Consider the following 15,658-nt stretch of genomic DNA (forward strand, 5'->3'; position numbering starts at 1 on the left):
CTACACATGTAGTCTTTTGGTGAGTGTTTTTAGCCTATCCAAACTTGTAAGAACACATTCTCTGAAAACACCTAAAACTGCTCTCTCAGGGGTTTAGTTGGGACTCAACAGAAAATCATAATCTGAGTGTTCTTGGCAGAATTACTCATGCATGAAAACGTGCACTTCCTTTTCCACAAATACTTTTGTATGCATTTCTGATATTCGTCTTTCGGCCACTAAAAGTCAGACTCATACATTTGCAGACAGCAGTACAAAGAGACTTGTGTTTGGCTGCAGCACATGTATTGAGGCAAAGAAATAATACTGATGGATAATCTGCAGTGTTTGAAGAGCTCTGCAAGTTATTCTTCCCCAGTACCTCTGTTTGCCACTAATGGACATGGCTTCAGGAAACACGACTCTCAATGTATGTCTGTCAGTGAAAGGTAGGAGCCAAGAAGATGTTGAATGTGGCAAGGCAAAAGTAACAGTGCACTGCACTGGGGGAGCAAAACAAGGAGTGTGAGGGAAAGAAAAGAAGAAGAAAAACTGGAACTAAAAATCATGTAGCCATGCAGACTAGAAAGAACTCACTGTTATGGTATTTAAAGAGAAGAATTATGAAATAAATTACGGTGAGGTTTGTATGGGACTGAACTATGAAAGGAGGCTGTGTGTGAGACATATGGGGATTACCATGTCAGAACACACTGGGATCAACTAATTTAGTTGTAAAATGAATAAAAAGAACGTTGTAGGTTGGTCAGGCTATTTGTATCCTCATTATTCCCATTTGTTTGCATTCATTCTGAAAATTCTAGCACATTCTACCAGTAAAACTTCATTTGTAACCAGTGAGAGAAAAAAGTTGTAATAGATCTCACCAGCTTTAATGACATACCAGCAGATGGAAAAAAACCCCTCTTCATCTGTTTTATCTTTTGTGTAGCTGTTCCAGAAACATGTCCTTGCTTCTGTGTGATAGCAGCATCTTAACTGACTAACATCCTGTCTCTGACCTCAACTTCTTGAGCAAAGTCATTGAGGCATCTGTGACGAGCATACCCCGTCATCATGTGGTCTTTGCCCTCACTCCCTTGGCCACAGACATCTATTCAACATGAAAACGGCAGAGGCTGATCCAGCTAAGTCCCTCTTTATGGCTGCAGAGAAAAGATTAGCAGCACTGTTGGTAACTGCTGCGTCTGCTGCTAGACTTCAAAAGCTGATGTCATGAAAGCTAAACTCCAGAGCAATGCCTGAGCAGCAATAGGGAGTCATACAGGACAGAAGAGCATTTTCAGTATTTCTTAACAGTAAATACATAGTTACTTTCCCTTCCGTTTCCCAAAGTCTTTTTGTTGTTACCTCCTACACTCACTGATGACACAGCAACCCATAAGAACAGAGCCTGGCTTGGTTTCTCATGCAATTATTCTGTTATTCACAGGGGAACACAAGTTTCTCTGTGTGTAATAAGGGATGGTGGCAGTAGGGAAGATAAGTTACCTGGAGATTGAGTTGGAAAGCTTCATTTCCCTGTTCCAGTAGGAACAGAAGGAAAACTTCTGGCTTAATTCTGTTTCCTAGCTTGTCACCATGATCCATCCCTTAAAGCTACTTTAACCTAATATTTATGTGTGAATTTCTTCAGTTTCATTAAGAATTATCTTTCTTAAAAAAAAAATTTAATTTATCTCCCTGTGAAGGTATCTGAAAGTGAATGGTGACTTCTGTGGATACTGAGAAGTATATAGTGGTGGATTTCAGAATGTTGAAAAAAATGGATCTCAGATATAGACCTACAAATCCCAAGGGCATGGGTAAAGTTGGAACATAACTTTTCATCTGCCTGCGTTGGTTCTGAAGAAATTGCATGCTGAATGTAAAACAGGTTAGAATATATTGTGTGACTTGTTCAAAAGGAAGAAAAAAACCCCACCTTTATGCACATTGCAGAAAAAAACCCCAAACCATTCATGGTTGTGAACAAATTCTTGTGGTGTACAGTATTTTTCAAGTATGGTTTGACTCAGATCCCATAAAATAAGAATTGACAGTAAAGTACGTGAGAAGTTTCTTCTAAAGTACTTACTACACAGGAACAGCAGGCATTTCTCAAAGAGAAATGTCTTGTCCAGTCTGAAGATATTGCCAAATTGCCATAAGCAAATACACAACAGCATTATTACCTCAAAAAAAAAAAAAAAAAAAAAAAAAAGAAAGCCCAACAAAAAAGCAACCAGTTTCATAGCTCCAAAAGTATAGTTTGTTCCTGTATTTTCAGCTCTGGCAAAATTGGCTTGGTAGGAAAAAAAGGGCTCTTACCCCAGTTACAGTGGGCTAATGAGAAGCTGAATTGCAAGTTGTGCCACAGTGCAGGAGCAGAAGTAAGCTTGAACATTTTGGACAGAGATTCTAGGCATTAGGGAATCCATAAATATCTTCTTGCCTTGGCTGCTCCCCTGGGGCAGATACCCCTCTCTTCCTTTTCAAGGCACTGCTTGACACAAGAAGAAGGTGACATCTACCCCATAGGTTAGATGGGGTAGATCTAACCTATAAATAAGGTTTATTTATCTGCATATAAATAAATCAGTAGATCTAGCCAGTTCTTGGGTGAGAGGGAGGCACTTGTAGCTACCTGGTTCATAAGATCATCCTTCTAACATTGTTTCCCTTCTCATGAGGTATATCCTTAGGAAACAAGCTAACCTTCAAAAAGATTACAAGCTCCAACCCCTTTAACGTATTCTACAAGTAATCTGCAGCAACCCTAGAGATCATTTGACAACAAAACAGTAAGTTAGTAGTTGGTGCCAGCATTTCATGCTGGCTCACAGATGTTTATGTAGGGGATAGCTGCTCCACCTCTTCCACTCGTCCTCAAAAGGAGTGAAACCTTGCTGTTGAGTTAGAAGGAAAGGGGGAAATAGAAGGGAAAGGGAAATGGGGATGGGGAAAATGGAAGGGGTGGGGAAAAGGAAATATTCCATGGACAATCCTGTGCCAACCAGAGTAACTGCAAAAGGGACATAGGAAGTAATCTCCCTGCTGCAAGAAGGGGAGAAAGGGAACAGTGAAACAACAATCTCTACTGGATGGAATTTGTGTAAATTATTATTTCATAGATTTCTTAAGCATCTTGCATTCTGACCACGTGTGACCACATCATCCCACCAGAGTTGCCGTGATGGGGATAAAGTCCAACAAGCTGGCTCACATGGATGGGCAGTTCATGCTCAATGTGTAAAACCAAGTGGAGTTTCCCTTGGCTGCCACACAGTGTTGTGGCCTTTCTCCCATGCTGGGACTCCCATGAGCCAGAAGCAGATGGCAGGATCAGGCCACGTTGTTCAGCCAGAGCTGGTAGAAAGAGTTCAGGGTGGGAGAGAGGCCACAGCGCTGCAATTGCAAGAGTTATGGTCTTACCTGTAGGAAAGCATGAAATAGGAATTGGTTTGGATGAATCCCATGGTTAAAACGTGAAATTTGGCTGCCTGATACACAACAAACAACTCCCACCATGACTTGTTTTATGATGGATCCTTTTGTTCTGAGCTCCCCATGCAACCCCTCTTCTTGGCAGCTCTTTCAGCAGAACCGAGAGACAATGTGCCTTCCCATCCAGCCCACCCTGTACTTTCTAGATCACACAAAGAGCATTTTTTGAGCAGCGTTAGGACTTTATTTACTCCAGGCAATGGCACAGTTCTCTCCAGCCCAAAGAACACCACATCAGTGGGAGCTTTGATGAAGCCTGCAATTGAGGCCTGGGAATTTGGATGTGAGTTATTAAACAAGTACAATACCAATCTCATATTATGATGATGATAACGTGGTACCTTTTCCATCCTTCTGACATCTCTTTCTTTGTACAATACATTTTCTGCTCTCGCTTGTAGCTGGGCAAGGATTGCCCCTTGCTGATGGATGCTGCACGATCTCTCTGACCCTTACTTCATTTCCTCTTTTGAAACCACAAGTCTTTCCTTTCTTTGTGCAAGGGCTCCACGGGCTCCACTCACTTGCTTCACAGTGCACTGCAATAAACATAGGATAAGCTGAGCCTGGCCAATATCTTTTTGTACACACAGTGCATACGGTACATTAATTTTATTATGCATCAGCCAAAAGGTGGCAAAAATTAATGGAAATAATCAGGATTTACAGCAGTGAATTGACAGAAATTGAATAGCTGAGGATATAATGCACAAAATAATGTCAAATAATTGTCAGTAACTATTTTGTACTCTCTTTTTTGTAATTCCATTCTTGAAATGGGACACCACCACCACAATTGGTCTCAATGAAATCAGTCACTGGGGCTTGTCCTGAGTTTGCTTTGGTTTTGTGGAGGTCTAAACCCCTGTAGCTTCAGTGGAATTAAACTTTGGTCCTGCCTGTGTGAAAGGAGGATGAAGTCATTGGCTCAGGCTGATACATCTGGTCTCAAAGGTATTAAATTTTGAAATCAATAGAATTATAAAGGACCAACAGATATCAAAAGGTACTACATTAAGAACCAAAGATCTTTGGTGATCTGCTGCTTAGGATTCAGCTTTAGTAGTGAAAGAGCTGTCATCTGTAGCATGTACAAGCTGTAAGCAAGCAAAGCAGAGGAGAATTTGTGTCTAGGCGGGTGCAAGCTTTTCAGAAAAGTGTGGGTTACAGTTTCTAAACCACGGTGATCTGAATGTGCATCCGTACTATTGGGAACAAAAAGGTGTGCAGCTGGACACTTGTCCAAACAGTGCAGACAAAAATGGGAGTAACCTTGGAAGCTTAACAGCATGCTCTTAATAACTTCTTTAGTGCCATCTCCTCAGCATCCTTCCCTTGATAAAAGGCAGTAAACATTTATATTTACTTCATGTTCATGTGCATGCTTAACACTATAAACCACAGCTGAAGAGGGAAAGACTTGCAGCCTCTGTAGAAGAAGGAATTTGAAAGTCAACGTTTTTCAGCTCCAGAATTTACTTCCAAATTTTTCGAAACCTAAAAATATAATAGATCTCAGGCAATCTCTGAGCCTTCCTTCAGTGAATTGTCATGTGAGTCATTTTGTTTTTAATATTACACCAGAACTTCTGTTAAAATAATTGGCCTTCACGGGCACAAATAGGTTCTGGTTTTTCTCCATACTTTAAATGGCTTTTCCTAGTTGAGTCTGACTTGTTGTGATTCTGCTAATTCTATAGCACTTGGAACCAGCCGTCAAGAAACAAAAATGATCCTTTGAATTTCTTTCAAAGATGAAAGTCTTTGCTTGAAAGTAAAACTGTAAAAACCATTGACACCACCTGAACTAACATATATTTGAGAAAGAAAATGCCAAACTACTGTATATTATTTTTATTCCTGCATTACTTCCCCTCCAAGACACATGATGCCAGGAGAGCTATGTGCATGATGCTGTAGGGGAGATTTCCATCATGGCCAGACTGCGCCTAACTGCTCCCTGGTTGCTGCTGGTCAAAGAGTTACCCCTTCCACTGCAGTTCTCAGCCCTCAGCCACCACAATTCACAGCCACCATAGTAAAATAAGCTAAACCTTGCCACAGCTTCAGCATGCCTATGGCAGGGGATGTCAACTGCAGCAGCCCAGGGACAAATAGATCACTTGTTTTGCTTTTAGCTAGAGGGGTGGCAGAGGGATGGAGCAGACTCTTAGGTGCTGCGACCTCCAAAAATGCCGTGGTGTGCATAATCAGAGCTTGTGAGTCAGAGGCTGGACAGATACAAAAGCAGGTCTCTTCTCTGCAGCCAGTGAGTCACAGGACCACTGTGGCCAATCTCATTCCTTCAGTGGCAGTGCCACACAATTTGGTGTTGTATTTTGATCCTCAGTTTCTGGAGTCAGGTGATTATGCATATACCATTTGGGGATTTGAGAGGGTGGTTTTTGGGGGTGCTCTCATGTTTTATTTTCTAGCTTTCACCTTTGTGAGGGTTAAGCTTCAAAATGTTGATGCATGCATGCTTTGAAGGCTCAGGTAGTACAAGGGAGCTAAAGCAAAGCAGTTAGTATTTTAATCTTTCAACTACATGTGGGGTCTGGCTCTGGATTTTTGAACCTTTGATGTTAGCAGTGCTCCAATACACTGTAACAGGGCAAGTAAGAGCTGGATGTTAGTCTACCTCAAGGCAGACCAAACAGGCTGTTATTTCCTGAGGCAGAATCGCCCTTTGCATCAAGGCTGTGTTTGTAGGGCACAACCAAGCTTGTGCCTCTTGTGAAATGGCATATTTGGGAAATACCTTGAGTTTGTTGTGCTGGGGAATGCATCTTGTGATGCAGAACGTTTCAATTTTAAGTTGCACTTCCCTGGTGGTGTAACTGATCTTGCAACTCATGGCCTCCTTAGATCCCACATCCCCTGTAAGGAAACGATGGGGAACACAGCAGGACTGGACTTACCGATGCTAGTGCACTCCATCGTGTGATTATTTGCTTCCAGCCCATCAGGGCACTTTTCAAGGCACTTTCCACTGTATAAGTAAAACCCACTTTTACACTTTGTGCAGAAGTTTCTGGTGAAGCAGGTTTCACAGTCAGCTTTACATTCTGAAACAAAAACATTAAACAACGTTTTTGCTCTTTGCTGTAAAATGCCATGGGGTCTCCCACATATGACAGAATCACGCAATTCTAACAATATTAAACAATCTTCAGAGGAAGCAAATTATATTTAGATCTTCTTTGCAGCCTGTACATATAGTGAGGCCAGCCACAAATGACCTCGGCATAAGTGAGAAGTTAATAAGGATGGCTTGATGCTGAACAGCCTCACACTGCTTTTCTTCTATGCAAACAGAAGACAGAGCACAGCACATCAGAATAACAATATACGGCTTCTGGCCTACACTGACACAGGATAGATACTAAGCCCACAGGGCACAAATACTGGGCCAGTTCCACACTATCAATCTCCATTCAACCAAGAGAAATAAAAATATGCCAGAATTTAGAATCTGCTAAAAGCTGTTTTACATCAACAACTTTTTCTTTTATTAAACGACTCCCTGATGTTCAGTCAGATGTCCTGTAGCATTTCATGTATTCTCTATATGACTATCCAAATTTGCATTAGTGGTAATATTCCCAGTTCTCAGATGTTTTTAAATAAAAACTTGTGTATGGCACAGCTCATGTCTGATATGGAAGGCCACACACTGCTAAAAAGTGAGCAAATACTTTACAGTGTCAAGTTACTCTGTAAGACTTTACTCTGGGGTCCACTCATTAAATAACTTTTATTACCAGGTAAAAACTGGGAGAGTTGCTTGGCCATCACTCTTATGGTTTTATATCACCTGTGGGATTAAAAACAGTGAATTTAACAACAGAAAGAGGAGTGGGGAGGACATCGCGGTCTTTTCCAGTTCATTTTTGGTTCAAAATATGTAAGTAGGGTCAGAATGTTGCCAGAGCACTAAAGAATAGAGTTGGGTCCTCTGTCTCCCTGCCTGGAGGCAACATTAATTGGTAACTTCCCCTCAATCAGGCTGAAACCTGGCCAGCTGAAACCTGGCCAGTTGCTACAAGCATTTGGAGGACTACACTGTCTCACTGTGTGTGAGACAAGCTATAAAGAGACCAGGGCAAACCGCATCTCCCAGGAATGGCACCTGCCATCTTCTCTCCTTGTTGCAGGGGACAGGTGGGAAAGGGGCAGTGGGTTAAATGGCTCCTGCCACTGAGATTCAGCATCCCTTGGCCCCTGTTCAGGAGTGCTACAGGTCCCTCTGGCTGCCAGAGAACAGTGCCTGGCACCCAATGGCACTTCTCTTTTGCAAGGAGATATAGAGGGTCCTAGGAGCTGGGAACCCTGAGCTTTAGGCTGTTCTGTGATCTTTCACCTTAACTTCTTGCTCAGGTTAATATTTACTGCAGTACTGTAAGAGAACTGAAGAAAAAAAGAGACAGCCTGTCTCTTCTGCTTCTCTGTTGACTTGACTCCTAAGGGGACACAGCGTTCAAGAGAGAACAAACAAATCCATGTGCTCCCCTTTCCCCAGCACTTACTTGCACACTTATTAATGTCAGGATACCGTGTCCCATAGTATCCGCTTGGACATGAGGAAAGACATACTCCGATCTGTTTCATGCCAATCCTCTCCAGAACAAAAAAGAGCCTGGGCTTACATGACAGGCATCCGTTGTAGTCAGAACATGTAGCACACCCTCCTTGGCAACCTTGGCTCACGTTAGGATGCACTGAGAAGACAAGCATTAAAAAAAATAAATAAATAAAAGGTGAGAGAACAAGATATTAGACAAAACCATGAAATAACAGTTCCTCTGTACTTGGAAGCGTGGACTATCCACCTCTCTGACAGCTGTTCAAGATTGCTTCATTTTTTCTTGTATCCCTTCTGACCTGACATTTTGTTTCAGCAATTATCTCATCTGCATAAAGTGAAAAGCTCAGCTGATGTGCTCCCATCTTGCAGAAATAGCTAACAGCAAATTATATTTGAAATTGATTTTATGGAACAGCAGCATTCTAGAGAGCAGTTATTTTTCTTTTAGTTATGTTCAGTGGCTTTTCTGCGTTCTGTGCAGTTGGCTCGGCAGATAAATACATGTTCACTTATCTTTGCCTTTACTAGCTGGATGATTAAAAATCAACCTAGTGTATAATTTCCTTCATTGACTAAATGCCCTTTGATTGAGTTCTGCTGTGCAGGAATATGCCCTTGTAAGATCTGATGCTAATCTACCTTAATAAGAAGACACAGGAGAGCCATCTTTCTCGCCCTCCTTCTTTCCCTGGAATGTTCTCTCTGGCGTGTTTTTAATCTCTAACAATTACAACCTGATGTTCAGACTTAACTATGGCATTTACCCTGTTCCAGTCCCAGCATGAAGCATAGGTAGGATTATATTTGCCTTTCAATTGAATTGTTCTAATTCTTCAAACAAGGAAAGGAAAACTTATTGCACTCGTTGCTTTAGACTGTTCAGCTCTTCTTTAGGGGCTTGGGGGTAGCAGAAAAGAGAATGCTATTGCTGACTATCTTTTCAGTAGCAGACATTAATCAGTGTTTTACTTTTCAGTGGTAGAGAATAATGTTTTTCATCTTCCTGTACTAGAAGTTTTTAATTCCTCCTTGGTTGCACTCTTAAATAGGAGTTTGATCTGCAAAATTATTAAGCATCAAATATCTCCAGACCCTGCATCCCCCTTTTTTATTGCCTTGTCTTGCATGAGAAACACAGGCGTTTTTCTAAGTGTAAGTTTTCATCTCTCAACCTGAGACATCGGGTTATATTTCATATGTAAGAGAAATTCCATCCTCATTTACATTTGTAAATCCTGTTTGTAAATACTGTTGGCTTCCTGTTCTGCCTTCTCCTCAGGCCAGTTATAATTTTATAAATATGGACACGCCATACTTTGATTGCCTATTTTAGTGTTTTGATTTTATTTTTATCTGCAGAAACTGCTAAATAGCTTGCATCCACAATGAACTTGCTTTTGTGACCTCCCTTCTATGGGTCCCTCGGAGGCAGACCAGAAGCACATACAAATCTATGGCTTACAGGTTGAAAGCCATCACTCCATGCTAGCTCAGAGGAGCTTTCCTAGTGGCAGGGAAGTTCAGGAGTACCTCTGTACTTTGTTCGCTTACAGTTTTGGCAAAAAAGACATGGCCCATGAATGGGAAAAGAGCTCCTGTATGCGCTGAGGCTTCGATGAGCATATCGAAACCAGTCCCGCAATCTGAGAAACCTCAAAGGGAGTTCAAGTTCACTTTTCCTCTTTCATTAATAGAATGAGGAATGAGGGTTACTTCTCTCAGTAGGGCTGAACACGTAGGAGAAGGACAAACTTTGGCCCTGCTGCGGGCAGACAATTTCAATGAGAACATAAGAACCCAGTCCTCTGTGCCCCCTGAGGTACTCACTTTGTAGAACAACCTGGAGGAAAGTGTTGGACCACCAGGACAAAACACTACTATGAGAATAAACAGCATTCTGCATAGTGAGAGGCTGCAACCCCAATTCAGTTATCAGACTTGCTTTCACTAGACTCTCAAAATACTGGGTGCTCAAGAAGTATACCTGCTTTTTTCTGAAAAGATTCCAAGGATACAGAGTATATTGATTTTGAAATTAAGAGCCTGGAAATTTGGCTTTCTTTTTAAAGTTAAGTAAATGAAAATGTCCTTGTCTCTCTCTCCCTGGTCTTGTGGCTCTTGTATAAAGCTACTTTCAAAGGCAGACAGAGTAACGTGATCTAAGAAGCTGACATTATTTAAAAACTATCCATGACTTTCCTTCATGAAGTCTGACAGAGGGAAGAAAAAGCAGCTGAAGTACAAAATATTTGTCATCCAAGCTGCTATATAAAATATGGATGATCACTTTTGACAAGAAACATATTATGTGTGAGCACCTGTGACACGTCATTATGAATAGGTTCTCTTGACAGAGAAAACATTATGTGCAACTGCTCTGAGGTCAAGCTGTGTGTGTGAGCCCTTGAGACAGGCAGTACTTTATTACCAAAAGATGATAATTCTTTATAGCTAAGATCCATTACATGGCCAATTTCCATCTCCCCTTTAAGTCCAGAAGTATTAAGTATAAAATAAAATGTACTCCTAGCTATTTTCACGATTTCTGCCTCCTTTCATGCATCCCATATACATCTCATACAAATAACCCAATAAAAAAAGAAAGCCTGTAGTTCCAAATGGAGAATCATAATGTTAGTATTACAGAGCAAGAAATAGGTTAAAATATGTAAGTCAAGCTCCATTTAAAAGTTGATTTCATGCCATGTTATAACTCAATGTGTGAAGCAAAACAAATTCCATAGAGCAAAAGCCTCACTGAAAATTCAGAATTAATATTTTAAATTAAGAAATACATTTTTTCTATTAAAAGCTGTTAAAGGGATTATTTTTTTTTATTGTCTCCTATTGTGCCTGACATTTCTTTAAGCCCTGTCTCTGTGTAATAAAACTTTCTCTCTTTGTGCTTGCTCAGAATGCTAGGTAGACCCTTGTTCTGGCTCAGGCAAGAAACAAAGCAGAGACAGCTGAGTGCTCCAGAAATTGGTACTGTTTGGAAGCACAGTACTGGGCTTTGTCATTGAACTGAGAGAAAATAAATGATGGAGGAAATATGTTTGTGTCTAAAACATGAGAGAGCATGTTTAAAATAAGGCATCTCCATGCTCCAGCTGAAGATCTCATTCTCATTACCTCTCAGCCTCCTCACTGTCCAGTTCAGTGCAGGCTCTTGCCTGATCCCTGCAATGCAGGGCCTGATCTCTCCCTCTGCTGCGGAGGCCGAGTGGGGTTGAAGGGATTCCAGAAGTAAATGGGGCGCACTTAGGCTCTGAAACATCTTTCTGCTACAGGGATGGAACTTAGCAGTGCTAGGTACAGAACAGGCCCTTACTCTTCCTCTGTCATTGCAGCAAGGTGTTAGTGCCTGCAGATCTCAAGCACTCAAGCGACTGCAGACCACAGCCACAAGGAAGCAAACAGAAGTTTTACCGCTTTTTTTCCTGATATCAGACACTGAGCTCACTGAGTTTAAGTAAGTGATGTGCTGCAACAAGATGGGAACATAAACCCCATCTGGTGAAATCTGGCCATGGTACACCTGATGCTTCAAATTTCTATACTTAGGTTAACAGCAAAAATGGATAAGTAATGTATGTGCACTTTAAGAAACACTTTGAAGTCTACAGGTGGAAAAAGCACTAGGAGAATGCAAGCCACTCCTGTTAGCCACAAGTTCTAGATGTGGTAAGAGGGACAAAAAGAGGTCTAGTCTCTTGGCAGAGGGGCAGGCATTGTGGCTTCGCCAGTTAGGCACTGGCTGCAGAACCAGGAGGTCTGAGCATTAGCATTGCAAGCAGATCCAAGAAATGCTCTCACTTGTAACCACTTGGGCTTTTATGCCACCTCCTCCATTATAAAGACAAAATGAAATATAAAAAATTCTCCACAACCCTTAGAACTCACTTTGATGAGGATGAAGTATTCTATGCGTGGGCTGTCAGGAACAATGTCTGCCCTTTTGTATTCAAACACTCCTTTGAGCACAGTGAAGTCCTAGACTCTCAAGGTTGGACAACAAAGCACAGCAATGAGCAAAGTAAGTGGTGGGACCACAGATAAGTTCTTCCCCATTTCCTACACAAGCATCAGCCAAGCCTGCTAACTCATCAGGTACAAAAGTATGTATGTGCAGGCTTGTGGCGGGCATTAGGTCCAGAATCTGCCCCTCCGGTTTTCTTTTTATAAAACCTAAATACTGGAGATCAGAGAAGACACTAAGTTAATCTTGAACTATTCTCTTCCCCTGCCTGGCTTTAAGCCCTTTTTTGGAGGCCTTTTTTTGTGCAAGCTGTTTGTCCAGATATTAGTTTTAAGCCTCATTAGCAGATGAAATCACTGAGGATTTTCCTTTCTCATAATATTTTCCAAAGCCCTGCTCTGGAAACAATGAGTTGTGGTCTCTGTTAAAAATAGCAAGTTAAGGACAAGGAGCTGAATTGGAATCTGAACTTTCAATGACAAAGCGATAGGAGATTTGGACTGCATGCAGCAAATGAATTCTAAAAACTTTGCAATGACATTTTTTCAACAGTTTTACTTTGTATATAGATCAAATTTATGGGATCAAAAAAATGAAAACAAGAAAATGCAGGAGGAATCCAGGTGGGTGTATGTTCTGAAAGCCAGGGGAAAAGCTCGGGGTAGAAGTATATTCTTTGCCCATTTGCTGCAGCTGAGGTGCACTGTCTCATCACCAATCTTCAGTGACAAGATGTCCATTTAGAGGCTCGCTCTTGAAATGGATGTGCTGGACAAACAAAATTAATCCCTGCTAGAGCTGCTGCTACTCCTGGTTTCCTGGGCTTGTGCACTCTCAGGGGAAATATTTTCATAGCAGAGCTGCTCTGGAATTCAGCCTCCCTGGCTGGGCTGCCCCTCGCCATGAGTCCCAGGCCCTGCCTTGGCTTTGCCCACCAAGTGGCACCCGCATGGGCACTAACCCTTGTGGTGGAGAGGACTTGGGATGGGATATCCCATGGGCTTTCATGTCACTTGATCACTCTGTGCCTTCACTGGTGTTCATTTCTCTCTCTCTTGCCTAGTGTGAACCAGCTGCCTGTGGCAGTGGCCTGAAAACAATACTTCATTTAGAGCAGAGCTACTCTTCATCACGCAGACCATCCTTCAGGCAAATGCAAGCAACATTTGGCAGTGAGCTCTTCTAATGAGAATGTCATTAAGGAATTCAGTTTACAAACCACAGTGTATTTCCTCAGACTCTTTCTTGGACAGCGTTTCTCTGTGTGGAAATGGGTTAGAAGTGGAATGGACAATGGTGGGGCAAATCCACCGAACCAACACGTAGGCAACATGCAGTGAGGAGCAAGGAGAAAGCCCAGGAGTGGTGGGGCAGCACTGGGAGAGTGAGTACAAATCAGACTGACAAGTTTGCATTATCAGTGCTAGATATATTGTCAGCCTGGGCCAAGATGAAAACTGAGCTTCATCTTGCAGACTAAGCTCTGCTTGATTGCTCAGCCTTAAAGCACCCACAGGGAGGCAAGGGACTTGATGTGTCATGATGGGGCAGCACTGGGCTCTGTGAGGAAGATAGACCCATATGCAGCAACTACTACACTGGATTGGCCATAAGTTTTCCGGGATGCAACTGAACTAGTGGTGATAGCTGAGATGTGTGGCCTATCCATCCATCCTCCCCTGTATCTACAAGAGTCTGAGGCAACCTTGAAAGGAGAGGCAGCCACAAAAGGAGCAAATAGGAAAAATCAGTCTAAAAGTCAGCTGTTAAAGGCTTCATGTCTTCTGTTTCTCTTTGTGATTTGAGCTTCACAAATACTTTAAGATTTCTTTCAAATAAGATGGTAACTCCTCCAGAGATTTGCCTGACTTCGCTTTTATTTCAGAGCATTTCTGCATTTTATGGTACAAAAGACAGAACAAAGAAGATCTTCAAATGTCCTCCTGTGTTTTGAAGGAAAAAGATCCCATAAGGACTTAAAATTTCTTCAAACGTCTGCCTGGCTTGACAGAATATTTTCCTCCTCAAGAGGCACTTCCCATCTGATGGAAAACAAATCAACCTCTTTTGTTCACAAAGTGTCAACAGTTCTAAAGAGCAACAGAAACATGAGTACGGGCTGTCCCAGTCTCAGAGAGTATCTGTAACTCTTCTGTAGTGGTGTCTACAAGAAAGGAGGCCCTCAGCCCAGACGGCCAAGATCTCACCGGGGAATGCCTCATCATTATTAAACACAAGTCTGGCAAAGTGATCCTGAAAATTAAGTATACTGTCTGCCAGAACACATTTCTCCTGAATTTGGTTAGAAAGAGCATCAACAGGCTGAAAAATCTCACCAGGGGTGCAGAGTTTTATGCAGTCTCCTAGCATCTTCACCACAACAGAAGTCAGCCACAGCAACCACAAATGGCTCCTTGTCATTCCAGAGAGTTTTGTAAATAAACTGAAAAATTCTTTTCATGGACAGAGAAGGGAAATTGACTTTTTTTTCCCACATACCATGGAGCACCACCAAAATTCAGGGATCCAGGAAGTTTAGCCAGTATAGGAATCAAAGAGGATCCCTGAGGCAAGTTGCCTTAAGCACCCCAATAATGATGGTAAAGGTAAGACCAGGTAATACAATACATTTCACGTCAAGTCCTAAATTTAAAGTCAGCTGTAGTTGTTTCCAAATACCCAGCCTTCAAAACTCTACATCATTAATCTTGCCTAAAAGTGGAAAACTGAATTACAATAGTTGCATAAACTTATAGTTGTATAACCAATGTATCAGGACACTTGTCAGACTCAGCTACTTGCAAATAAAGCATCTGTGCTGAGATGAAAAAAGGAGGCGTGAGTTTTGGAAAGAGATTATATTTGATGCATATATATTTAGACAGTATTTTAATACTTTAATCCTGCAAGATGCTGTCATGAAGATCCCCAGTTTATTTTACACTGGTCATATGCATACAGAACTCTGAAAACAAAGTTGTCAATGTCACTGTGACTCCCATGACTCCCCAGTCTCTTCCCTACAAGAGATGTATACTTCTTTCAAGTAAAAAGGATAGATCTGTATATTGCACATGCTTATTCTTTGAAATATGCAGTCTTTCTGCTTGATGCTAGCCTTCCATCTATCATTTATGTGTTTCTAAAAAAGCTTGTTGGTGCTCAGGTTGTCCTGGTGGCAGCAGAGCAAGCCTCACTGTTTGCTTCTTCTGTTTTGTTCCTTTAGCATACTGGAGACTTTTATTGTTGCGTATTACACAGATGCTCGTGTATTTCCAAGCTGTATAAGGATCACTCAGCTCATACTGTCAACATTACACAACTACAGTAGCATTTGCAAGTTTCTAGTTTCCCACAGGGTCTTTTGAGACCAGAGTTTTTCTCTCAAAGTTTTGTTTCAGAAACCACAGAAAGAACAGCAGGATGTAACAGATTTTACTTTCCATGCTGGGGACTAGGGAGAAGGGTTTAGACAGCAAAAGCCTGTAATCCCATGTCAAAGCTATGATTTTCTACTACCATGTTTACAGCGTTAAAAAATTAATAAGCCAGACATCAAGCCAGGCCACTGCCTTGGCGTTGCTCAGATGTGCCTTTGGTCAATT

The 15,658-nt window shown here is 41.7% G+C and overlaps 1 protein-coding gene across 1 annotated transcript in view; it reads right to left on the reverse strand.

The window, feature by feature from the left end:
* Positions 1–15,658, reverse strand: part of RSPO3 (R-spondin 3) — a 61,432-nt gene that overhangs the window by 18,926 nt on the left and 26,848 nt on the right. Inside the window, exons 2-4 of the mRNA XM_080616117.1 lie at positions 8,016–8,207; positions 6,408–6,554; positions 3,828–4,025 (exon numbers count right to left, since the gene is read on the reverse strand). Coding sequence (XP_080472243.1) covers positions 3,828–4,025; positions 6,408–6,554; positions 8,016–8,207 — 537 coding nt within the window. The remainder of the gene's footprint in view (positions 1–3,827; positions 4,026–6,407; positions 6,555–8,015; positions 8,208–15,658) is intronic.

Source organism: Psittacula echo (assembly GCF_963264785.1).
Source record: "Psittacula echo genome assembly, chromosome: 4".
NCBI classification, from domain to species: Eukaryota; Metazoa; Chordata; class Aves; order Psittaciformes; family Psittacidae; genus Psittacula; species Psittacula echo.